General features: G+C 41.8%; 2 protein-coding genes across 2 annotated transcripts in view; one reads left to right on the plus strand and one right to left on the minus strand.

Annotated features, from left to right (window-relative positions):
- Positions 1-5,266, minus strand: part of CPEB3 (cytoplasmic polyadenylation element binding protein 3) — a 188,748-nt gene extending 183,482 nt beyond the window's left edge. The window contains exon 1 of the mRNA XM_035025066.1: positions 5,209-5,266. The gene's annotated coding sequence lies outside the window, so the exon portion shown is untranslated. The remainder of the gene's footprint in view (positions 1-5,208) is intronic.
- Positions 5,267-5,531: 265 nt separating this feature from the next.
- MARCHF5 (membrane associated ring-CH-type finger 5) overlaps positions 5,532-16,026 on the plus strand; it is a 50,363-nt gene continuing 39,868 nt past the window's right edge. The window contains exon 1 of the mRNA XM_035025098.1: positions 5,532-5,870. Within this exon, the coding sequence (XP_034880989.1) occupies positions 5,836-5,870 (35 nt within the window). The 5' untranslated portion in view covers positions 5,532-5,835. The remainder of the gene's footprint in view (positions 5,871-16,026) is intronic.

Genomic DNA, 16,026 nt, shown 5'->3' on the forward strand with positions numbered 1-16,026 from the left:
AATTTCCAGGGTGAGTCTCTGGTTTAGGAACCACAAATTAACTTCCCATTTCCTAGAGAATGGAGTGGATTTCCTATGTCTAAACTGCTCCTCCCATCAGGATTCTAGGATAAGGGCAAAATTCCTTAAATTGGTGTACAAAGTTCTTCATTGTCTGTCACTTGATTGACCTTTTTTGGTTCCATCTTGCCCCAAGTTCCCTTTTTGTTTCAGTCTCTCCTATTAATTACAGGGCTTTCCTTCACAGGATATTTGCACATGCTGTTCTTTGGTCTGGAATGCTCATCCCTCCTCCCATTGTCTAGTTAACTCTTGCTCTTCTTCAGGCTTCAGCATAATGGACACTTCCTGAGAGAAACTTTCCTGACTTCCCTGTCTAGGTCAAATCCCCAGTTATAATCTCTCATAACGCTATGTACCACATTTACAAATTAAAAAATATTTATGTGATAATCTCTCTCTCATTATAAACTATATAAAGGTAGGTAATATGCTTGTTTTTGCTCATTATTGCATTCTCAGTACCTAGCTTAGTACCTGTCACATAAATACTGCATATTCAATAAATATTTGTTGAAAGAATTAATAGATTCAAGGCCTTTTAAACTATTCCCTATTTAACCAACCAAATATATTTTTCACTCTTACTCAGCAGAGATCTACAGTTCTAGTAACAGAGGTTAACTCTTCTCTCTACATCTTTTCATCCTTATCCAGACCCAAGATCTTTCTCCACCTCACCTATATACACTTAACAATTCACCTATTCACCTACAATTCCTCCTACTGCTACAAGGTAGAACCTAAATTTCCTTTGTTTCACAAAGTTCTCTTTAATACACCAGCCCCTATCAAATGCCTCTAAACTTCTAAATCACTTTGTATTTCCATGCCATTCATTTGGTAGTCCATCATATGCTATATTATGTAATATTTCATATGCAATTACCTTGTTTTATTTTTTAATGATTTATTTATTTTTTAGAGTGCATAAGCCCATGAGCAGGGGGAGGGGCAGTGGAAGAGGGAGAAAGAAAATCCTCAAGCAAACTCCCCAATGAGTGTGGAGCCTGATGTGGGGCTCAATCCCACAAACCTGAGATCATGACCTGAGCTGAAATCAAGAGCTGGACACCTAACCAACTGAGCCACCCAGTGCCCCTGTTTTATTATTTTTTTTTAATATAACCATTGTTAGGGAGTTTGTATGTTCTTTTTTTTTTTAAGATTTTATTTATTTATTTGACAGAGAGAGAGACAGCAAGAGAGGGAACACAAGCAAGGGGAGTGTGAGAGGCAGAAGCAGGCCTCCCGCGGAGGAGGGAGCCCGATGCGGGGCTCGATCCCAGGACCCCGGGATCATGACCTGAGCTGAAGGCAGACACTTAACGACTGAGCCACCCAGGCACCCCGGGAGTTTGTATGTTCTTAAATAGTAGTTTAATTTGCTACTGGAGTACCCAGGCATGTCATAAGTCCTCTGTAAAAATCTGTGGAATGAATTAATGAAGAACTTTCTGTGGCCTGCAATGTATCAGCCTGCAGTTATCAACAAATTTAGCAAATGACAATTCTCTTTGGAGGGCACCTGTTTATTTTATACTATTTCTCTATGGAATACCTCCAGGGACCCTTTTGGCAGACAGTTCAAAACAAGTGTGATGGAAGAACATTAAAGTAAGATACTATTTTAAATTGCCTGACATATTTAGAGTGATTCTGTACTCAGGGATTTCTAAATCCATTACAAAATTATTAATATATTTCATAACTCTCTAGGATAGCATAACTCTCTTGGCCAAATGAATATCATTTACCACAAACTTTAACCCTATGTAAAACGCAGTACATTTCAACTTTTTTCCCCCTTTGGTGAGACTAAGATCTAAGTAAGACTTTTTTTCTTTCAAAATTAGAAAGTAAATTATAATTCCAACTATCTGAGTCATTTTTTTTTAAGCTTGCTTTATTTGAGCACATGCAGGGGGGTGGGGCAGAGGGAAAGGGAGAGAGAGTCACAAGCCGACTCCATGCTGAGCACAGAGCCTGATAGGGGATTTGCTCTCAAGACCCTGAGATCATGACCTGAGCCTAAACCAAGAGCTGGATGCTTAATTGACTGGGCCACCCAGGCGCCCTGAGTCTTACTTTTATTATTTTTTAAAAAAAAGATTTTATTTATTTAGTCGACAGAGAGAGCACAAGCAGGGGGAACAGCAGAGGGAGAGGGAGAAGCAGGCTCCCAGCTGAGCAGGGAGCCCAATGCAGGGGTTCAATTCAAGGACCCTGGGATCATGACCTAAGCCAAAGGCAGTAGCTTAATGGACTGAGCCTCCCAGGTGCCCCCTGAGTCTTATTTTTATTTATTTATTTTTTTAATTTTTGTGTGTGTGTGTGTTTTTTTTAAGATTTTATTTATTTATTTGACAGAGAGACATAGCGAGAGAGGGAACACAAGCAGGGGGAGTGGGAGAGGGAGAAGCAGGCTTCCCGCGGAGCAGGGAGCCCGATGTGGGGCTCGATCCCAGGACCGTGGGATCATGACCTGAGCTGAAGGCAGACGCTTAACGACTGAGCCACCCAGGCACCCCTGAGTCTTATTTTTAAATGCAAGAGCCGAGGACAACAAAGTCAACAGACAATGCTAAAATTCAGGCTAGGGGCCCTAGGCGGCTCAGTCATTAAACTTCTGCCTTCGGCTCAGGTCATGGTCCCAGGGTCCTGGGATCAAGCCCCTCATCAGGCTTCGTGCTTGGCGAGCTTGCTTCTCCCTCTCTCTCTGCCTGCTGCTCTCCCTGCTTGTGCTCTCTCTCTCTCTTTCAAATAAGTAAATAAAATCTTTAAAAAAATTAAAGTTTGATAATAAAGAATTATGAGTTATCTATTCATTTCTCTTTGGATGTCCTTATGAACATTTTATATGGAGCTAATTACTCTTTTAACAGCTTTATTGAGATGTAATTTACATACAATAAAATTCACTCATACTAAGTGTACAATTCAATTTTTTTAGTATATTTAAAGAAGTGTGCCACCACTAGAATCTAATTTTGTTTTATATTATTTTTTAAATTGAGATATAATGCACAACATTGTATAACTATTACCACTCTAATTCTGGAACATTTTCTTCACCCCAAGAAGAAACCTTGTACTCATTAGCAATCTCTCCCCTTTTCTCTCTTATCCCTCCAGCCCTAGGCAATCACTAATCTACTTTCTGTTTCTATGCATTTTTTTCTTAACATTTAATATAAATGGAATCAAATAATAAATATGTGGTTTTTGTGACTGGCTCCTCTCAGCATGTTTTCAAGACTTATCCATGTTGCTGCATGTATCAGAACTTTATTCCCTGTTATCATCTAATAATATTCTATTGTGTAGATGTACCACATCTGATTTATCCTTTCATTAGTTGGTGGATATTTAGGTTGTTTCTACTTTTTTTGGCTATTAGGAATAATGCTATGAACATGTGTATACAAATTTTGCCTAGATATATGTTTTTATTTCTCTTGGGTAAACAACAAGGGGTGGAATTACTAGGTCAGGTGCTAATCACAGTTACGATGAATAACATACACATTTTTTTCTTTTTCAAAGGATTTTTGACACAGCCAGGAAACAGACTTTTCATGAAAATCTAATATAAAATCCTTTTTTTAAAAAAATAAGGTTGGGACGCCTGGGTGGCTCAGTCAGTTAAGCGTTTGCGTTCGGCTCAGGTCATGATCCCAGTATCCTGAGATAGAGTCCCGCATTGGGCTCCTTGCTCAGCGGGGCACCTGCTTCTCCCTCTCCCTCTGCCTGCTTGTGCTTTCTCTCTCTCTCTCTCTCTCTGACAAATAAATAAATAAAATCTTAAAAAAAAAAAAGGTTAATCTGCACACAGCTTCTCTATCAACAGAACTGTATCATATTACTTTCCAATTTTGGGTTCAAATAGGAATTATAAAATGAGGTGAGAACTCCTTTTAGTGTAAATCATAAAACTAGATGGAGTTGGCACTAGCCTACTTAATATGCTAGGATCAAATTCTAATTTTTGAGCAGGATGTATATATTCATCTCCTTGGCGGACAACTACTTAAGAGATAAATACACAGTAAGGGAAGGCTTACCCGGTAGGAGGAGCAATAAATAGGAATTTAAAATACCAAACACCCTGAGTAAACTAAATTCTTATTTCCCTCCACTAGCGGGGGCCTGTTTTACATTTCATGAGAAAAAGGTGAATCGTTAATTATAATTAGTCATGTAAATTCCCAAAGCCTTTCATAAAAGCATCTTTCAGAAATTGGAGCCCAAATAAACTTCTGTTCACATGTTTTTGTTTTGTTTTGTTTTCTGGCAACGTACACTCTAGTTCAAATATACTCAGGAAGCAAACTTTAAACAGAGAATTAAGAGCTGACTGTAAAATTCCACATTAAAAAAAGCATAAAGACACATTTTAATTTTAAAGAAAAGTCAAACATCTTGCAGCACAAATGAGGCATAATCGAGGGAAAACTACCAGACGTCCTACGAATCACAGCACTGGAGAACGCCACAGGTCGTCCAAAAGACGCATTCGTTTTAGCCAACAGCTTTTTCCTCCCGCCAAAGCTGTCCCTGGAGCGTCAAAGAATAACCCAACGAGTGATTGATGATTTTTCCCTTTTGATTCCCCTCCGCCCCCGCCCCCGCCCCCGCCCCCCACATCCACCTGCTTGGAGGTGTCAAAGCGACTGGAAATGGTTAACAGTGACCAGCAGCAGAGAGAGAAACAAACACCCCTGACAACCCACAGCTGAGTAAGCAAGAGCTGTTTATTCACGAACATGTTCCATTTGGAGACTGTCGGCGAGCCCTGGAAAGACCAGGCACATTTTAGAAGGCTCCTAGAGAGGGAGAGAATAATCTTTTCACCCCGGCCACTCCCCAAAACACACACTGAGAAGCTCGGTGGGAACCATCTGGTCAAGGCAGCCCCCCGCCGCCTCCACCGACCCCTTAGGAATAACCTCCCGCACCAGTGCATCCAACCCCTTGCGCGGGTTGTGTAACTCTCCAAAATGAGCTCAGACGCGGCAGAGGCTGGCCCCCGCCCCAGGGCTTCTGAAGGCGCTTCTGCCACCCCCACCCCCGCCACGGCCCGCCCCGACGCCGCGACCGGGGCTGGGGACCCTGACGAGAAATGGCCCTTCAGCTCCCTTCCCTCACCTGGCTCGGTCCCACCTGAGGGCAAGAGCTGAGAAAAGAAACAGGCAGGAAGGGCTGACCTTGTTGCTACTGACAGTGGAGCGGCACATCCTGCTGCTTCCTGGAAAACGGCCCGAAGGACATTTTTCCCCCTGGAGGAAGGAAACGGGAGGGCGCCGGCCGGGCGGCGGCGGGCGCGGCGGCGGTGGTCAGGGCGGGCTGTGCAGCCTCTAGCGGGGACGGTCCGAGGACTACATCTCCCAGGCTGCTCTGGGCCGCCTTGCGTCGTGACCCCGGCGCGCACGGAGGCGGTGACTCTTACCTCACAGAGGTAGCTCCTCCGCCGGCAGCAACTCGGCGCCCGCGGTCCATGGACCGGAACCCCGGGCCGACGGGCAGGAACCCGGGCCGCTATCGCCGCCTCCCAGCCCCAGACTCCTCCTCCTCGCTCTCCACCGCCTCCTCCGGACGCCCGCAGGACGCGCACCGCCGCCTCCGGGCTCGCGGAGCCACCCCAGGAGGCTGGGCGGCGGGTTCGCGGCTGCCGCCGGACTGAGGCCTACTCGGCCGCCTCTCAGTGCTATTGTCCCTGGGCCCGGCCCTGACCAGGTCCACTGGGGAGGGCCGAGTGCGCCGGCTCCACGGAAGATGCCGGACCAAGCCCTACAGCAGATGCTGGACAGGTACGGTCAGCTTTGGGGAAGAACGCGAGCCGCGGATTCTCCCTCTGACTCTGGCCCTGCCCGCGCCCGGCCTCGAGTCTCCGTAAGCGGAGCCCGGCGTGCCGGGAGGAGTTCCACGGCTGGGGGGCCATGTGAGCGGCAGAAAGTTTGGAGTCCGTGCTGGGGGAGGACAGAGCGGGTGGCTCGGGTGCTTAGTCTTAAGGCGAAACTTAGGGAGTGGCGTCTAGTTTTGTTGGAACGCCCTTTTGAAGTGAGAGGGGCTTGGGTTAAAGCCACAGAATTAGTTTCTTTTTCGGTTTCTTGCACTCCTCCCCTCCCCCCAAAACTATGTTGTAACGTGTTTGTCAGCGATGTCACTGGCAAGAACAACCAGACTATCTTTCAGGGAAGTGATCCCCTACAGTTTCAAGACTCTTTCCAAAAACCAAGGGTAAGCATTCTTTTGGGAAGCCTGAGAGTCTGATTTCATTCCTCCTTCCTCCCATTCCATCCCCACCCCCAAACTGTAAGGTCAAGCGTATCCACAAGGGAGCTTTAACGGTCAGACCAGAGTAGGGGTTATGGAAAACAGCCACATAAGTCCAACACTGAACAGTTAGCATATTTTATGATTCGTTGAGTTCACTGAGAAAGTTTTATCTTACACTGAGGCCAGTGGCCCATCTCTGGGGGGCTCCTGTCTGTGAAACTCTTGTTGAGAAATCGGTTGCACCGCCCTCTGCTGTTCAGATTTTAGTTCATGGGTTCTACCATGAGTTTTTGGAGACTCAATCTCCATTTCTCCCTAGCCAGGTCTTAAATTCCTGGTATAGCCAATGCTACAGGCTAATGCATAATGTTTGTGGTTGCTTACAGTTGTCGGCATACCACTTGCCACCCTGTTAAGCAGGGGGTACAGTTCTTTGTATTGAGTAAGGTCCAACTGTATGTAAGATGTTAAATGAAAGGCCTCCCTTAACTGAGACTATACCCAGTTAAAAGCTGCTTGGATTAGCCACACCCAGAACACAAATCACCCAAGAGTACATCTCCTCCCAGAGTGACAGACATTTCCTCTGGAGCTTAGAATTTTGAGACATCAATGTTGATAAAAATCATGTTGCTTACTTTGTTCAGTTGGGATGACCCAGTGATTAATCCAGCCCTTGTTTGAGGTCAGCATTCAGGTCTGGTTGTATTGACTGCCTCCTTTTTCATGTAAGTAATTTCTAAGCTCCTAGAAGGCAGAAACTTCCTCATTATTTATCTTAAATCCTAGAACAGAGCCTGGTACTCGGTAGATCATCAGTAAGTATTTGATGAACAAATGTATGAACTTTTTTGTCATTTTCTCCAGTTGTTTAGGGGTCTGATAAGTTACCAGGTTTTTCCTTCATTATAATTTAGTATACTGGCAAATTGCAAAGGACTACTAATGCCCAGAGGAGACCTCTTCATTCCACTGCCAGTTCCAATCAAATGAGACCCTATTCTGTTGCAGGATATGTTGTAATTAGATTTTTTTTTTTTCCTTTGAGTGTCTGCTGCTTTCAGTCTTACATAGATGACTTTTAGAAGGGTTTTTGTGTCCAAAAGATGACCTGGCTTTCATATGTTCTTTGGAGATTTCCATAAAAGTAAAAAGCCAAGGAGTATTCATGAGGCATTTACAACTTCTCAACAGAAACTTGGAAATTCTGTGTTTACTAAAGCTGATGACTATAATATTGGCTTACCCTCATCTTTTGTACCTTTTTGACGTAACTCAACGTAGATTCTTAAGATGACATTCAAAGACTTTTATTATCTCAGTAGTTTGCAACCTGGTTTCACATTAGAATTACCTGGAGAGCGTTTTAAAAATATGCATGGGGGACACCTGGGTGGCTCAGTCGGTTAAGCGTCCGACTCTTGATTTCGGCTTGGGTCATGATCTCAGGGTCTTGAGATCTAGCCTTCCCTCCCCCCCCCCCCCCCCCGCTGGGCCTCTTCTTGGGATTTTCTCTCTCTCCCTCACCTGCCCCTCCCCCCACCTCCTCCAAGTGCCTCCCCCCCCCCCGCATGCACACGTACTTTCTCAAATAAATAAATAAATTTAAGTTGTTTTTTTTTTTTAATTGAGAGAGTAAGAGAGCACATGAGCGGAGGGAGAGGTTGAGAAGCAGACTCTCCTGCTGAACAGGAAGCCCAACCCTGGGATCATGACCTTAGCCCAAAGGCAGACACTTAACTGACTTTGCCACCCACGCGCCCCTAAATAAGTAAATCTTAAAAAAAAATATATGGATGCATGCCTGGCTCTGCCCAAGACCATTCAGAGACTGGTCTTTAGAGACCAGAAACTTTAGAGACCGTAATTGTGAAATTTTCATTTTACCACTAGTAAGCGGCAAAATGTGATTTTGCACTTAAATTCTGAGGCTATCCATCCTCATTTATAAAATGAGAATATCCGGAGTGCCTGTGTGGCTCAGTCAGTTAAGCATCTGCCTTCAGCTCTGGTCATGATCTTGGGACCCTGGGATCAAGCCCCATGTCAGGCTCTCTGCTCAGTGGGGAGTCTGCTTCTCCCTCCCGCACTCCCTCTGTGCTCTCTCTCTCACTCTATCAAATAAATAAATAAAATCTTTTTTTTTTTTTTTTTTTTTTTTTTTTAAAGATTTTATTTATTTATTTGAGAGAGAGAATGAGATAGAGCATGAGAGGGGGGGAGGGTCAGAGGGAGAAGCAGACTCCCTGCCGAGTAGGGAGCCCGATGCGGGACTCGATCCAGGGACTCCAGGATCATGACCTGAGCCGAAGGCAGTCGCTTAACCAACTGAGCCACCCAGGTGCCCTAAATAAAATCTTTTTTAAAAATGAGAATATCCACTGGGTGTTATACGCAAACAATGAATCATGGAACACTACATCAAAAACTAATGATGCATGGTGATTAACGTAACATAATAAAATAAAATTTTTTTAAAAATGAGAATATCCTACCTCACAGGCTTGTATCAAATGAGAACACATATAAGCACTTCATAAAACAATAAAATGCTATTCATGTGTTCGGCATACAGAAGGTACTTAAGATTCTCCTATAATCAACCAGTGTGGCAATATCCCCCCCATCTTCTTTATATTTACTATCATCTTAATGTGGGCTGGCCCTGCATACAAATTGAATACAAAGATACTTGATTGATTCATTTGAGGAATACTGACAAATCCAACAGATTAATAGAGTTCATAATTCTTGCCATGAATTTGCCTTCTCAGCTTGGTTTTTGGGTGGCAGTTTTTGAGGGACAGAATTTAGCTCAGAAACCTGCCCATATGTTTATTTCTCCAGTGCAGGTTTTATCCTTAAGATTAAGGAAATATGTGTAACACATAAATTGTTCTGTTGCTTCTGGGTTAGAAGTTGTGTATTTGATAATGAATTTATAGTTATTAAATTTTTTTTTAAGATTTTATTAATTTATTTGACAGAGACAGCCAGAGAGGGAACACAAGCAGGGGGAGTGGGAGAGGGAGAAGCAGGCTTCCCGCGAGCAGGGAGCCTGATGTGGGGCTCGATCCCAGGACCCTGGGATCATGACCTGAGCCGAAGGCAGATGCTTAACAACTGAGCCACCCAGGCGCCCCAAGTATTTATTGAATTTATATAGTAAATATTAACTGCCTACATATACCTGGTACCATTCTAGGTCCTTGGTATATGTAGTGAACACAACCAAAAATGCTCATATGGAGCTTAAATTCTAGTGAAGATTGTGTTTAATTGTAACATGGATTGTGTATTCAGTTTGTATTACTTAGTCTTTCAGGGTTTTTAAATTAATGGCAACTTATTAATAGCTGAAGTCGAATTGCCTTGTTCTTTGTGAATAAATTTAGTTTAGCAGTTGTTTATCTTGATAAATTTTATTGCAGTATTTGTAGGTGGAAAGAATATATATAGATATCTATTTTGATTGCCTTTCATTTTGGTAACAGTAAGCAACTGTCCTGTGTAAATTTATTATTCAAACCTTTTAAATTGCTGTGGGTAAACAATTTTTGAGAGTAGTGGGAAAGGGGGTGGTTTTCTAGTATCATGAGTGATTTGGGATCACAAATCATTGCCCTAAAATTATAAGCATTTATAAACTCATACACTTTATATCATTATTCTGTCACCATCTGTTTTCTTCATTTCTCTTATGTTTCTCAAAATTAGGATTAAATGTATAGAGAGTACAAAGAATATTGTAACAAACTGCAGGAAAGGACTTCATGTTTGAAGCCTGGGCCTGCTGAGTTTTGCTTTTGGAAACTTGACTTATGTATATCCCATCTCACAGTAAACAGGAATTTGTTGAGGTTGTTTTGCATCACTTATTTGCACCTGGTGAGTATGCAAGGCACTTAGCCAGTGTCCCAAAACAGTCACATGGAAGGGAAAGCGGAGAGAATAATCTCTTCCCTGCCCCTCTCCTGCAGTGGCAAAGTGAATTAGAATCCTCACTCTGAGTGTTATCAACCACAGGTGTACATCCCTTTGGAGGATGTAGACTATTCTGATAGGGACATGCCATTTATCAGTCTACAGTTTGCTTTTTTTTTTAAATACTGTTTTGAGTTCTCTGATACTCAGCAATTAAAGAGAATATATATATAATATTCATTGGATTGACGTATTCTCTTTTTTAATTTTTTTATTATGTTAATCGCCATACATCACATCATTAGTTTTTGATGTAGTGTTCCATGATTCATTGTTTGCGTATAACACCCAGTGCTCCATTCAATACGTGCCCTCTTTAATACCCATCACCAGGCTAACCCATCCCCCCACCCTCCTCCCCTCAAGAACCCTCAGTTTGTTTCTGAGAGTCCATAGTCTCTCATGGTTCGTCTCCCCCTCCGATTTTCCCCCTTCATTTTTCCCTTCCTACTATCTTCTTTTTTTTTTTTTTTTTTAACATCTAATGTATTATTTGTTTCAGACGTACAGGTCTGTGATTCATCAATCTTACATAATTCACAGTGCTCACCATAGCACATACCCTCCCCACACAATGGAATATTATGCAGCCATTAAAAAAACCAAAAAAACAAAAACGAAATCTTGCCATTTGCAACGATGTGGATGGAACTAGAGGGTATTATGCTAAGCTAAATAAGTCAGCCAGAGAAAGACATGTATCATATGATCTCATGTTCTTTTTTACTGAATCTATTCCCCTATTTATGATATTTAGGTCTTATTTTCTCTTTATTAGCTTTCCTTATAATTTGATTTTGATTCTTCTTTCTCATCCTTAGCTCTACTAAAAGTATACTAAAGGTCACCAGTAATTATTTTTCTTTAAGATTTTATTTTAGAGCGAGAGTAGGAGGGGGAGTAGGGGACAGAGGGAGAGAGAGACTATCAAGCAGGCTCTTCACTGAGCATGGAGCCCAGTGTGGGGCTCGATCTCACGACCCTGAGATCATGACTTGAGTGGAAATAAGAGTTGGAAGCTTAACCGACTAGGCCACCCAGGTGCCTTGTAAAGGTCACCAGTAATTTCTTAACCAATAAACCTAATGCCTTTTTTGCATGGTCCTCATATCCTTGACATATATTTAATGAAGATGAAACTAATGATCACCACCCCCTAACTTCTTGAAATTATATTCTGTTATACCATATTATTTCTCTATCTTTTACTTTTCCCCCCTCATATATTACCTACCTTTACTCCCTTCAATCATGTGAGTATGGTTTAAGCCTCAGCACTTACCATTCTTCTCTGAAGTGTACCCACTTACTATCTCACTTTCACCTCTATTTGAATGACTCCCAGATGTGTCTCTATTCCTGACCACTTTCCCATATTTCAGTGTCTCTCCTAGCTGGCCAATAGACATTTCCATTTTGTATATACATGGTATTACTAGCACCTTAACATATCTAAAACTAAACTCTTGATATTTCCCTGGCTTTTACTTTTCTTCCCAATTTTTGGATTTTGATTAGACCATCCTTCTAGTCCACTAACCATGAAACCCAAGTCTTTTTTTTTTTTTTTTTTTTTGCTTCTTTCCCTCCAAATTCACTCATCAAATATTACAGATTCTTCTTTCTCTGGTTCTACTTTTTCTCTTCCAATTTGACTTATAGAGTAGTACCAGAATTGGCCAAGGCATAATTATAATCACCTCATTTCCATGTTTCAAAACCTGCCAGTCTGTACATCACCTATAGGATAAAATGTAAACTTTCAAGACCCTAGTGAAGGGGTTTAGATCTATTAATGTAATTCAGCCTCAGCCTACCTTAATCATACTCTTCTGCATTCCACTACATTGTCCTCTGGATATATCCTGTGCTTTCTTTTTAAAGATTTTGTTTATTTATTTAGAGAGTGTGTGTGTGCACGTGGGTGGAGGGGCAGAGGGAGAGGGAGAGAGAGAGAAAATCTTCAAGCAGACTCCCCACCGAGCACAGAGCACCATGCGGAGCTTGATCCCAGGACCCTGAGATCATGCCCTGAACCGAAACCAAGAGTCTGATGCTTAACTGACTGAGCCACCCAGGCGCCCTGATATTCTATGTTTTCATATCCTTATTTTTGTTTTAGGTGACCTCCTCCCTTTTAACACCTGGCTAACTCTTAGCCATCTTAAGAATTCAGCTCAAATATCACCTTGAAGCATTACATAGCCCCGTTAGGCAGAGTGAGTTTCTCCCTTCCTGTGTTTCTATAGAACCTTTATGCATTTATCATAGTAAATCACATTGTATTGTAATTTTGTTAATGCACCTATCCCATGTCTCAGAGTCTTCCCCACATACTCATTACCACCACCACCACCACCATGCATATTCAACTAGAAGTTCATTGAGAACAGAAACGATTCCCTATTCCTTTTACCCACAAGAGCCTTGGAGTACATTGGAGACACTGTTGAATCTGTGTCTTTTCATTCTTTATAACATATCAGTGTTTAGAATAATCTTGCAAAAGCACCATTTAAGACACTGAGAGTATGGCTGGCACCAACTACCTTTTTAAAGTTTTGCTTCTCTTTAAGAATGAGTATATACATATCTGTTGCCCAGGCCAAACTGATTTGCTCACTATCCTCTGAACACAAGATGTTCTTTTTAGCATCTTGCTTTTCAAAGTTCTACCCATTCTTCAAGACCCAGTTTAGTTTCTGCCTCATTTATAAAGCTTTTCTGGCCATTTAGCCAGAAATATTTTTCCCCTCTTCTCCAGACTTGTGTAGCAATCCTTTACATGTCCTATATACATAGTAACTCCTAACTCTTTACATGCCAAACTTCATAAGTTGATGAGAGATGGTAATATTTATATGGGACAGTGGAATAGACTGGAAGGAATTTAGATCTCTCGTGAAAGCTCCTTAAAAGTACAAAATGAAACAGTTTCTTATACTGGCTCTAATGTTCTATGAAATAAGAAATGGAAAATTTTCTCAGAATTCACTATACATATGGCAGCGTAGTACAGTAAAGAAAGCCAGTGTTTTGGAGTTGAGGCCTAGGTTGCATCTGCGCCTCTCTATGAGGCTTTGGGCAAATTACTTAACCCTTTGGGGCTTTTGTTTACTTATTTATTTAAGATGGATATAATTATGCTTTCAGAGTTTATGAAGATCAGAGACAAAGTGTATGTATGGTATGAATATATGCTTGATTGCTTTCATTGTGGTGTATTTCCCTTCAGTTTTACCCTTTGGTAATGTGTTGTGATTGTGGTTATATCTTTGTGATGAATCGGAATACTTTAACTTACATTCCACTTGGGTGAACAGACATATAAAGGGATTTTTAGTCTTCTTGATGGTATAGTTCCTTTTCCAGAATACATGGCGTGTGACACTTTTAATCCTGAGACAAAGCAAGCAGTGTGTAGTTCTTTCCATTGTTAAATGGGGCCTTTCTTGCATTAACCAGAGTATGGGTCTCTAAAGCATATTCTGAATTAAGGAGTGCTTGTTCTCTTTACTTAAAACAGTCCTGCAAATACATTGTTAAGGCACCATATATAATACAACAGCAGCAATTTAAAACTTGTTTCATTGTTCTCTCTTACCTCCTGGAATTCTTCTGTTCTGCTGCACCAGTTTTCATCAAAGTGATCTCTAAGGCAAGAGCCTATGATTTCTCACATCTTTCTAATAACCCAAGGTAAATACCTGTAATTTGAGTCTGTAAAGATAGACTTTACTGCCAGTTGTTTTATTAGATAGCCATACCTATCTTGCTTAGTAAATTTATGTGCTATTGAGAAATTATTTTATTGATAAAGTTTACTCCCCTTTTTTCCCACATACTTTTAAAAAATAATCATATAAATAGTGGATGACTCAACAAATGAGCCCTATGAAGTGAGGTTATCTTTGTCATCCATCCTTTACTAACTGGTTTATAATATCTATATAGTATCTATATAATAGCTTTATCCTAAAACTTTCTCCAACCATGTTGGTCTTCTCATTGTCCATGACCATATGCTCATTTCTGTCTCTAAGCTTGTTTATGCTATTTTTCTTACTTAGAATACCCTTTTCATTCCCAGTTCAGCTTGAATTCTCATTCTTTTCATGAAACCATCTCAGCTCTTTCATCCTGTGTTTCTTACTGTCATCATCACATTTCTGTATTATGGTCTCTGACATCTTTTCTTGGCACTTTATGTATTCCTTGTGGCATCAAATAATGAATGTACTTAGTGGATACTCAAGTTGATTTAAGAGGAGATCTTTTTTTTTTTTAAAGATTTTATTTATTTGACAGAGAGAGACAGCGAGAGCAGGAACACAAGCAGGGGGAGTGGGAGAGGGAGAAGCAAGCAGGCTTCCGGCCAAGCAGGGAGCCCGATGTGGGACTCGATCCCAGGACCCCGGGATCATGACCTGAGCTGAAGGCAGACGCTTAACGACTGAGCCACCCAGGCGCCCTTAAGAGGAGATCTTGAATAATCTTAGGTTTAAGGCAAACTAGCCATGTATTCCTTAAACAGTATAAAGTTTACTGTTAGGAAAGATCTGTCACTGGAAAATTACAATTTTAAAATCATGTAGAATAAAATGATCTTTTATAAAGAATGGCATGTTATATGTACAGATTTAATGATATTACCAGTACCATTAAGGCTATAGATTTATGTTAAGGAATAAGTAATATTCTTTAGATTCATCTAGTTCTTTTTTTCTTGTCTTCATATTATAATAATAGTGATTTGTTCTTTAACTTCTGAGGCAGTTGTGATAATTCCCAGATTTCTCTTTACTTTATAAAGTAATGTGCCCCTTCTTGGCAGGTGGGAAGGTGTGGAAGTAAACAATGTGTCTATCAGCGAGCAGGAGACTTTTAGAGAAGCTAGTGGAGGGGTACCCGGGTGGCTCAGTCAGTTAAGCGTCTGCCTTCGGCTTGGGTCATGATCTTGGGGTCTTGGGATCAAGCTCTGCGTCGGGCTCCCTGCTCGCCGGGGAGTTTGCTTGTCTCTCTCCCTCTGTCCCTCCCCCCCAATACATGCTTGCTTTCTCTCTCTCATAAATGGATAAAATTTTTTAAAAGAAAAGAAAGAAAAGCTAGTGGAAAGAAAAGACAGTGGAAGAAAATGAATTGAGAGGACTTGGATGAATATCTTTTTTTAAAGATTTTATTTTTATTTATTTGACAGAGAGAGACACAGCGAGAGAGGGGACACAAGCAGGGGGAGTGGGAGAGGGAGAAGCAGGCTTCCCGCCGAGCAGGGAGCCCGATGCGGGGCTCGATCCCAGGACCCTGGGATCATGACCCGAGCCGAAGGCAGATGCTTAACGACTGAGCCACCCAGGTGCCCCGACTTGGATGAATATCTTAAGCAATGGTGGTGGCCTACTGAAAAATCTGGGGGGGATGATTAAGAATCCAGGACTTTTTCCACTGAATAAGAGGGTGCCAAGCAGGATTGCTTTATGTGCTAATTTAGGTAACAAAGTATATCCATAAAATCTAGGCATTGATATAAAGTTGACACCATATTTCTCATCTATATCAGTGCCATTATTGCCAGTGTTCTTTTGGTAGTTATATATATGCCAGGCAATTGGAGAGGTGCAGAGGGAGAGAGAGAGAAACTTAAGCAGGCTCCACACCCAGCGCAGAGCCCCCCCCACCCCCCACCCCCCACCCCCAATAGGGGCT

This window comes from Mirounga leonina, unplaced genomic scaffold, assembly GCF_011800145.1.
Source record: "Mirounga leonina isolate KUSES-001 unplaced genomic scaffold, KU_Mleo_1.0 Mir_114, whole genome shotgun sequence".
NCBI lineage: Eukaryota > Metazoa > Chordata > Mammalia > Carnivora > Phocidae > Mirounga > Mirounga leonina.